General features: G+C 37.4%; 1 protein-coding gene across 5 annotated transcripts in view; it reads right to left on the bottom strand.

Moving 5' to 3' along the window:
• Positions 1–698: 698 nt before the first annotated feature.
• Positions 699–10527, bottom strand: part of LOC150106115 (uncharacterized) — a 171668-nt gene continuing 161839 nt past the window's right edge. For all 5 annotated transcript variants that reach the window (XM_090394488.1, XM_090394490.1, XM_090394491.1 and 2 more), the window contains one exon: positions 699–1150. In XM_090394488.1, coding sequence (XP_090250614.1) covers positions 800–1150 — 351 coding nt within the window. In that variant the 3' untranslated portion in view covers positions 699–799. The remainder of the gene's footprint in view (positions 1151–10527) is intronic.

The following is a 10527-nucleotide window of genomic DNA, read 5'->3' as shown; positions in this document are numbered from 1 at the left end:
TGGACAGTTCTCTCTCATCAGCTTTCTTTATTAAATTTGGAGTGTCCCAGGGCACAATTTCTTTGCCTAACTTCTTATTCCTATTCACAAATGATATCTGTGACCTCAAATCCTATGTACCTCATTGTGATGGTAAAACATACAAAGTTTCAAGATTGCCTATAGCCTTTCACTTATATTCTTATTTCACCGAATTTGATGCAGCCAACAAAGAAATTTCTTTCAAAACAAAAAAAATAAATAAAATAAAATAAAAAGATAAATTCTCTCACAAATAATAATATTCAAATATTTAAACAGTTTAACCCTCTCTCTTCTATTACACAACAAATGTATAGCTTCATCAACATTAAAAAAAAAATCATCTTTGGTGTATTATCTCTTTCATTAGATTTCTTTCATGTTAATCTGCTAATTTAATAGTTTTTACTATTAAAGAGTAAATTAAGATGATGAATAATGTGTATTCTGTTTATTAAGTACATGGTAAGGAAAGCCGAGATTCCTGGAGGAAAGAGTCTACCAACTTCATATGCAACAACTAACAACTTATTAAAGTGCATGTAAGAAATGTGCTTGCATGCTTTTGTAGAGAAAAATATTTATAAGTATATTTTTATACACACAAATATACAGAAAGACTTAAAACAAGTTGATTTAATGAATAATTTATTAATATAAAAATATATTACACTTTGTTTTAATTTTCAATTTGCTTTTATTTATTTATTTACTTATTTTGTGCATGATTAAGAAAGAATACGCAATTCTTTTGTTGATTTTTCTAGAATTGTTTTGATCATTTGCCAGCCCCCTGGTGTGTGGAATCACTACTAATGTTGCAGACAGGACATTCATTTATGGTACAGATATTCCAATGAGCAATAATCTTTTTTGAAGATACACAGTGTGGGACCAAACACATCTTTCCAGCACTGCAAGAACTAATGTGTTTCAGCACATTTTTCATTCTCTGACATAAAGAAACTGAACAGTGTGGCTCGTTGGTACCATCACTTGTTTTAAGGCTTTGACATTGGTGAGCATGTAAGAGGACACGCAGCTGATCATTGAGTCTGTTTTGCCTCTCAGGATCTGCAGGAGGAAAGGAAATGCTGCTAGTGGCTGCATTAGGTCCAGCACCTTGTTTCTAAATAATGAGATTAATGAAAAAAAAAAGCCATTTAAAAATTATATAAATTCATTAATAACAAATGCCTTTTGGGGTTCATGCTAAAAAAACTAACATTTCATTCTCTTTTTCATGCACTATTCAACAAAACACTTACAAAATAAACTAGTATCAAATGAAGAACTTTAAAAAATAATAAATCCCATTGTAGGTCACTTAGCAAAAGACCACACCACGCCTCTCATCTTGATATTCCAAACTTTGTCATAACTAGATACTTTATTACATCTATCTCGTATCACTTGTCAGACAAACAATTATGTGGCAAGAACTGTTAATTAATAATAATAATTAATGATTATTTCTGCACAAACATTCTCTTATGAGGTTATCTGAAGGAAAAGGTGAACATGCTCCAGACATCCAACAGCTGAAGAAGAACAGTCATGCAGAAATTAGTGTGCTGCAGCTAGAAACATTTACAGCTGCCATGGAACATGCAATAGAAAGTGCCTATCTTTGTGAAGTTGAAAATGGAAAGCATTTATGTGATGTGATTTTTCATAACTAACAAAAAAATCTCCAGTCTGTATTTTATTATAACTAAAATAGTAATAATAATAATAATAATAATAATAATAATAATAACAGTCTGTGCAGTTAGTCTAGTGGCTATGCACTTCGCAACCATATGCCTGGGGGAAGGAATGTCCTGAGTTCGATTCCTGTCGACGATGTAGGTGCTTAAGGATCTTTCTCAGCCATAGCCAAGTTAGCTGGTCTTGGGCATGGACAGCAGGGTTTTTCCCCCAGTTTATCTGGGGTTTTTCATCCTGCAAACTGGCAAACCCTTCCCATGAACACACGTGGATTACAGTCATGAACTCCTCTGCTGCATCCCTTAGGGGGATGCAGCAGAGGAGTTGCGAATCGGCTGAATTAATACACCAGTAACCCCTCATTAGGATATACAATCTGTCCTAGGACAGAAGAGAGGGATAGGATAGAATAGATAATAATAACAATTAATAAAAAAGTTATTAAATATTTAAACCTCTTTGTGACTTGAGGACCACCCTGTATAAACACATCAGTGCTGTGTCTGGGGTACAGGTGAGGATTAAGATAAAAGTTTATTGACATTTAGCTTGAAGAATTGCAGGTTGTAGTTGTTTGGAAATATATCTTGTAATAGGCTGTTCCAGATAGAGGCAGAATAAAAGAAAAAGAAAAAGCAGGTTCAGCGTATCCCTTCTTTTGCACCCAATGACATTATTGGGTGCAAAAGAAAGTGCAGGAATGATGGTTGCCATTTCAATGGAGCAATGACTATATAAGTATCTGTGTAACAGATACAGAGCCAAAACTCTGCATCTTTGAGATAGAAGTTGAAATGAATCTGTAAAAGAGGGATCATCTTTGAGCTGAAATGCTTCTCCCTGGACAGTGCCAAAGAATTTTTAAAGAAGTTTCAGGTGCTGTATCCCAAACATATAAGTAGTATTCTAAGCATGTATGGATTTGGAATCCATACATAGTTAAGAGTTGGTTGGATGCAAGGTAGTATCTTGAATGAAAGAGAATGCCTAGTTTTTTGAATGCTGAGGAAGCTATTGATGAGTTATGATATGATGTGTTTATGCCAGGAAAGAATGAGGTAGCTGTTAATCCAAGCAGAAAGATCTGATCTTGTCTGGTGATTTGTGCATTACTGAGGATAAGGAAATGTGAGCTGAGATCTCTTTTGCAAGATATAATGCAAGACTGGTACTGAACATGACAAAGTTGTCCTTGCCCCATTGAAACTGATAGGAATGGAAGTAGTATGGCATATTTCTGCAGAATAGAAAAGGCAAATGCAGTGGTGGAGTATTGCTTATAGTCATGAGTTGTGTTCTCTCAGAGCAGAGGCTTTGTAGTGCAAAATGGCACTAATGGTTTTAAGAGTGTGTATATATATATATACACAGCAGAGACGTAGGTGGGAGAGGGGAGAAGGAGCGGTCTGCCCCAGGTGGCACTTTGAACCTTTTTGAACTTTTGCAGTTAATTCTAAAATACAGTCTCGAGAACTCGTTTCCAAATATTGTAATACTACTGAATTTCAATCCACAATTGCTGTAAGTGTTGCTAATTGTGAGAGGAGTTTTTCTAAATAAAATTGAAGCAAGAAAAATAACATTTTAGAATGTTGAAATTAAAGTTTTACTTCAAAAATAAACATAGTGTTTTAATTTATTTCCCTATACATCGTTTTGACTTGCTGTAGTATTTTGGGGTGTATTGAGAGGGGCAGTAAACTCAGGGACCGCCCTGGGTGGCAAAAGCTCTGGCTTCACCACTGATATACAGTATTTATTGGATGTTACTATTGGAGAGGGAACACTTAGTTTGAAGAGCAGGAAATGTTTAGGCAGCTGAATTTCGCAAGTACAAAACAAGTGATCTACTTGGGAGATTTTAACTAAAACAGTATCAATTGTCAAGAGAGAACAGCATATAATAGTAGTAAGAGAATGGGATATCTGGAATCCTTGAGGGACAAATATCCTCAAGAGTCAAGAGTTTTGGTCCTAGCATCTCACAGGTGGAGAGTGTAATTGTGTAGTCTTGACTTGGGAGGATAAATAGACATGCAGAAGTATCAAGTAGAAAGTAATTTACCTGGAAATATAAGGCATTTGAATATAATAATCTTAGAAATCAGCATGGAGCAGTTCCATGGGTGGAGGAATTGGAAGAGCGAGATATCATTAATGCATGGGAACTAATGAAAAAATATTTATTAGCAGCAAATATTATACCTCAAGTGAGAAAGAGAACAATGCTTATTATACTGTGGATGACTAATGATATCAAAAGGAAGTTATGGAAAAAGATATAATGAGAGGGCAGAGAGGTTGCATGAAGAATATAAGACGTAGGCCAAGAAAGTAACAAGCATGGTAAGGAAGGCAAAATTTAAATATGAGATGAGATCAGCCCTGAGATACAAGGAAAATCCAGTAGGAAGCCAGTAGAAGGAGAAATAGTGGAAGAATGACATTATTAGATGAAAATAAGAGTAGAGTGACTAACACAGAAGACAGTGGAGTTGTTTAATGATCACTTTAATGGGGTAGTTCATCATGGAAATGGTTTTATTATTAGCCAGCCTGGATGGCCGAGTGGTTAGCATATCCACTTTCCAGCCAAAAGGCTGCAGGTTCAAATCCTGCTTTGAGCATGGATGTTTGTGATTGTCTGTGAAAATACTAGTGGTGGTGATGGGAAGTAGATGGCATTGGTGTAAATGATGGCAGTTACGGTTCGTTGTAGTTGGTGGATTGATGGAGTGGTGGAGACAGAAAGTTGTAGAGTAGATGTCTACCCCCTCTCTTGATGAGTCCTTGGACACCTTGGAGGTGTCATGTAATAATGATAATAATGGCCTGGTTGGTCGAGTGGTTAGTGTATCTGCTCTCAGCCAAAAGGCTGTGGGTTGGAATCCTGCCATGGGTATGGATGTTTGTGATTGTCTGTGGAAATGCCAGTTCTGATGGTGGATGGTAGATGGCGTTGGCATAATTGGTGGAGACAGCTGTAGAGTAGGTGCCCTCCCTTGATGAGTCTTTGGACTCCCCAGAGGTGTCACGTAATAATAATAGATTCATTAGAAGGATGGGAGGGAGGAGGTTCAAACTTTGGAAGTGCAAAAGGATAGTGTGTTACAAATATTAAGTACTCTGGATATCAATAAGGCATCTAGAATGAGTCTGAATGGGAGTTCGCCATATGTGTTAAGAGAATGTGCTATGGAACTGATAGCTCCTTTGACGTGGCTTTTCATTGAGAGTCTGGCTAAGGAAAAGGTGCCCAAGGAGTGGAAGGAGGGTAAGATTAGTGCCATGGTAAGTCACGTCAAAGGAGCTGTTGCATATTGACCAAAATATAGACCAGTTTGTATTTCTTCTGTTGTTGTTAAGAATTTGGAGAAATTAGTGAGAGTTTGAATTGGGCAGATCAGTGTAATGTCATCCGTAGGGTTAGCATGGGTTTGTCAAGGTGCCCTCTTGTTTTAGTAATCTAATTGTCTTTTATAATAAAGTAACAAGATCAGTTGATAAGAGAGAGAGAGAGAGAGAGAGAGAGGCATATACTTTTGTGTTGAAATTTCTGGAATAAACTACATAGAACAGGAATGAAACAGCCAATTTAATAACTAAATTAAGTATTCACAAAGGCATATACTGCCCTTTTTTTTCCCAAAGAGGTTTGACAGGATGCCACATGATGAATTGATTTAAGTTGCAGTGTATAGGATTAGATATGAGGTTAATGAAATGAATTGGGGATGGCTGTATGATAAACATCAGAGAGTTGTGTACAAGAGGATGGTATCAAGGAAGCCGAAGATTCCAGGTGGAATCTCTCATGTCTCACTATTGGGAATGATATTGTTTAACTTCTATCATTAATGACATTATCAATTTATTTATTCTTATGGCAAAAGGAATACAATAAGCTACAGGTCAATGTCCAATCTAGAAAGCCAATCCAGGACCTCATCCATCACCTCGTGGATATCCCGGAGGCCACCGTCATGAAATTGACACCTTAGGCAGTCGTTTACAATATAAGTAATCGTCTGGGCCATAGGGAACAATCACAATAAGGATGGTCTACCAGCCTCCATTTATGTAGTAGGTAGCCACATCTGCTCTGGTTAGTTCTGATCCTCTTGATGGATGACCAAATCTTTCTAGGAAGAGCAAAATCAGGTAAGGCAGCTGAAGAGAGTTCATTCATGGACGAAGAGCTTTCTTGATTTTAGGCAAATATCAGGTGGATTTATGAGAGTCTGGTGCAGGGGGAAGAGTGAGTTTCTCATTACTTTATTAAATTCTGTAATCAGGACTTGTCTTCTCCGTATGTTTGGTGGAGCAATGTTAGATAGGACTGGCAGCCAGGGGGGAGAGGTGCTTCTCAGTGTCTCACTAATTGTGATCAGGGCAGAGTTTAGCTGGGTGTCTCTAATGTTAGTGTGCACACTTTTTTCCCAGATAGGAGGGGGACACAGTATTCTGCTGCAGAGAATGTGAGGGCTAGTGCGGATGACCTTAGGACTTCTGCACCACAACCCCCAGGTTGTTCTAGCGAGCCTTGAAATGATATTGTTTCTCATTTTAATTTTGTTGGACAGGTTGGTCATGTGCCTTTTAAAGGTTAGGATTCTGTCCAGGCTCACTCCAAGGTATTTTGGGTGAGGCTCATGTTGTATCGTTTTGCCACAAAAAGAGAGGGTGAGGTGTCGATTTGCCTCTGCATTATTCAGATGGAATAATGCAGAGATACCACTGCTTGAAGTACTCTTCCAGGATGTTCAGGTCTGTGTTCAAGGTTGATTCCAAGTTGGCAAAGGAAGTAGATTGGTGTAGGATAGCTAGGTCATTGGAGTACATATATTTGCTTGAGCTGGTATGTGGAAAGTCAGACACGCAGATGTTAAAGAGTAAAGGGGCTAGCACAGAGCCCTCTGGGAGACTGCTGTGGAGGAATCTGGGCCTACTATTTTTTTCCACCAATATGGACTCAGATCTTTCTGTTGGAGAGAATGGATTCAAAAAGCTGGAAAGTGTTTTTTTGCCTTATAATATTGCCTAGCTTTAGGAGGAGGCCTGTGATCCAGACTGTGTCATAAGCTGATGTTAGGTCAAAGAAAGTTGCTCCAGATTTAAGTTTCTTCTGGAAGCCTGCTTCAATCTGTGTTGTCAATGCCAGACCTGGTAACAGCAACTTCTTCCCAGCCTGAAGCCAGCTTGTTTAATTGGGAGTGCTCTTTCGATGTATAGTGAAATTCTTTTAAGGAGAATTCTTTCAAAGAGCTTAAAGGTGGAGCAAAGCAAGGAGATAAGTCACAGATTTTTGACCTCATTTGGATCTTCCCTGGTTTGGACATAGCAATTATTTTGGCTTCCAGCCACAGATTTGGTAGTTTTCCAGTCATAATTTTTGAGTAAAGGGCGGCCAGCTATGTTTGACCTCATTGGCTGAGATGTTTTGGAAACTCGGGGAGGATAATATCCACTCCTGCAGCCGTGCCATTCTTGGTGAGTTTTAAGGCTTCCTGTATCTCTTCCCGAGATACTGGGTGTACAAGTTCAATAAGCTTGGGGTGTGTCTTCAGGTTTTGTCTGATGGAAGATTGAACAGTTATTTTCCTGATAGAGCTTGGACATATCTTGGAGGTTTTCAGCCATTTTATCAGGAGTTATCTCTGGTGATTTATGTGTTGTTGGTTCTGCCCCACCTAATTTTCTCAGAAGTGACCAGCTTTTCCAGTTAGATGTTGTGAAATCACATTCATGGATGGTTGAGATCCATCTTTCCTTTCTGTTTTTGTCCAGCGTTGCTATCAGCTCCTTAGCAACAGTTGGGATTTCAGTCTCTTCATATTTGGCTAAAAGTTCCTCAGTTTCTCTACTCCAGCATGGGATGTATTGTTTTCTGTAGCCTATAGGAACAGAGGCTTTGGCTGCAGTTTTGATTAGATTAACAAATCTGGGATAGCAATTAGGTATGGGTGGTATTGCTGTATGATCTGTTCAGTTTGTTTCTCAAATGCATTCCAGTTGGATCTGCAAAGGTTTCCCTCTAGTGATTGGTGTTCCACTGATGATTGGGATTGATGCGCCTGTCTCTATTAGTGTAAAACAATGCTATTAGGGAATCTGTTGAGGATGGTTCTGGTTGTTTGCAGAGGGTGGAATTCAGAGTCTTTAGAGACTATGCACAGATCTGGGGTGTAGGTTTATCAATAGATTGCATAGAGATGTCCAGTCCTTTGCAGATTATGTGAAGCTGAGAAGGGTTATTAGCAGTAGTGAGCTATAAGGAGCTCGTGCGAGCTCTTTGTTAAATTTTTCTGAAATTTGAGAGCTCCGCGTTCTTCTTGTTTAATAATCTTGTAGAACCAGAAAATACTACCGTGGAATGTATATATGCTACTATAATTGCTACTTTAAATTCATATGGATTTTCTGATAACTATATAAAAAATAATTTCATTGCATTTTGTTCTGATGGAACTAGTATAATGTTAGGAAACAAATCAGATGTTGCAATCAAGCTTCTATGAAAATTTCCCAGCGTTGTGATTTGGCATTGTGTTCATAGTTTACACTTAGCATTAGACCATTCGATAAAAACATTAAAGAAATAAATCAGTTTGAAATATTTATGGATAAATTATATGCTTTTTATCATCAATCACCAAAAAATCAAAGAGAATTAAATACGATTGCAAAAGACCTTGGTATTGAAATTTTAAAGATCAGCTGTGTGTTTGGACTTCAAGTTGCCCACAATGGGCAAATTGAAGTTTACGAACGGCTCTTGCTGTGTGGAGAAATTATCCAGCTTTACAAGCATTTTGTATCAAATGATAAATATAATGGCTTTTTAAACCGACTTCTCAATTTAGAATTTTTAAAAGATCTAGCATTAATGACGGGAAAATGAATGGGGGAGAATATCAGTTGAATGTGACTAAATGTAAGGTATTGAAGTTTGGGATGGATCCATCAATGGTAGGTTGCATTTTCTGTTGGAGGAAATGTACTAGAAGTAATGGAGGAGGCAAGGGACCTTGCCGTGATGACTAATACAAACTTGAAGTTTAAGGTGTAAAATGTGATGTCTTTCTTTCTTTATTCTGTATTTTATTCTATCTACTCTATCTCTGTATTATCTTTGTTCTATACTTTCTCTATTCCTTATTACCCTTATTAAACTTTATTAATCTTTGCTATACCTTCAGTAATTTTCTTATACTGGAAGAACTCTAGAAATTTATTTTTGATTTATCGACTGCACCACTATTGCTGTCCTTGTGGTATAAGAAATATCAATACTTCCAATAGAGTTCTCTTTCTATCCTAAAGCCCTTCTCAACAATTAACAGTTGTGGCTATTATTTAACTTCACTTAATCCCTTCCTAACAATAAACAGTCGGAGCTTTCATTAACATCCATGCTCACAGGATCGTGTTTATTTTGAAATAGGGTATCGGATGAAAGACCAGGCAGCACATTTTGTAAATAAAAAACATATTTATTTATACTAATGCAACTATGCAAATCACACAATAGTGAAATACTCTTTCATGTTAGAGGTTTAACGGAATATTAACAGCACTGAGAAAGGATTAAAACTAATTTTAATACTTCCAATATTTCGTTTCCGTCACAGAGACATCTTCGGGGATTACAAAAACTTTTTGTAATAACACACACACAAATACAATACCAAGTGAAACTAAAGTCCTATCTAGATAGTGCGTCCTCTCTAGGGCACAGGCCCTAGAGAGGGTGCACCATCTAGATAGTGGATCTTAATATTGGATCTAGATATTAAGATCTAGATCACCATCTAGATCTTAATATTGGAGTATGGTCGCTTCCTACTGGTTCCAAAACAGACCAAATAGCTTTGTCGTGAAGATCTGGAGACACCGCAGTGATATCTGGGCATCTTTTGTACCATAAGAATGAGACAGATAAGTAGGTTCTCCACTGTTGAGAGTTATTAGTCCTGTTTCATCTAAGAAATTACTCAGGTTTTCTCCTCTTGGGTTTATTTCCTCAGAAATAAAAAGTCAATAAATGCTGTTACATGATTTATACTTCTTCTTCTTTTCAGCCATTTTCTGTCCACCGCTGGACAAAGGCCTCCTCCAGTTCTTTCCACCTTTCTCTGTTCTTGGCAATGGTTGACCAATTTTCCCCAACAAAATTTGACAATTCATCACTCCACCTTTTAGGCCATCCCCGGCCTCGTTTCCCTTCTTTTGGAATCCAGTTCATTGGTATGGTAGTCCATCGCTCATTTTCTCTTCTGGATAGATGTCCGGTCCATTTCCATTTTAGTCATTTGTGGTGAAGAATGATGTCAGTGATGCAAGTCTGGATTCTTATCCAGGTGTTTTGCTTGTCATCTTTTAATGTGATGCCTAGCATCAACCTCTCCATTTTTCTTTGAGTTAATTTATTTTTCAGTGCTTTTGTTAGTGACCAAGTTTCACAATCATATGAGATGACTGGAAGTATACACTGGTTAAATGTCTTCCTTTTTAAACAGAGTGGGACATCATCGTTTTGAAAAATGCTTTTCAATTTTCTGAATGCACTCCAGGCAAGTTGAATTATCCTATTTATTTCCTTTTGGAGTCCACAGTTTAGACCAATGAGATGACCTAAGTATGTATATGAAGAGACTCTTTCCAAGAAATTGTTTTCTATTATTATGTTTTTTGATGTTACAAAATGATTAAACATGATTTTAGTTTTTTCTCTATTTATCTTTAGACCAACTTTTCTGCTTTCATGATGTAGGTCTTCTATCATTATATTAAGGT

This window comes from Typopeltis vanoorti, chromosome 6 (assembly GCF_054136105.1).
Source record: "Typopeltis vanoorti isolate ZY-2024b chromosome 6, IOZ_Tvanoo_1.0, whole genome shotgun sequence".
In the NCBI taxonomy this organism is placed as follows: domain Eukaryota; kingdom Metazoa; phylum Arthropoda; class Arachnida; order Uropygi; family Thelyphonidae; genus Typopeltis; species Typopeltis vanoorti.
Note: the sequence above shows the minus strand (reverse complement) of the source record. Positions and strands in the feature narration are given on the sequence as shown.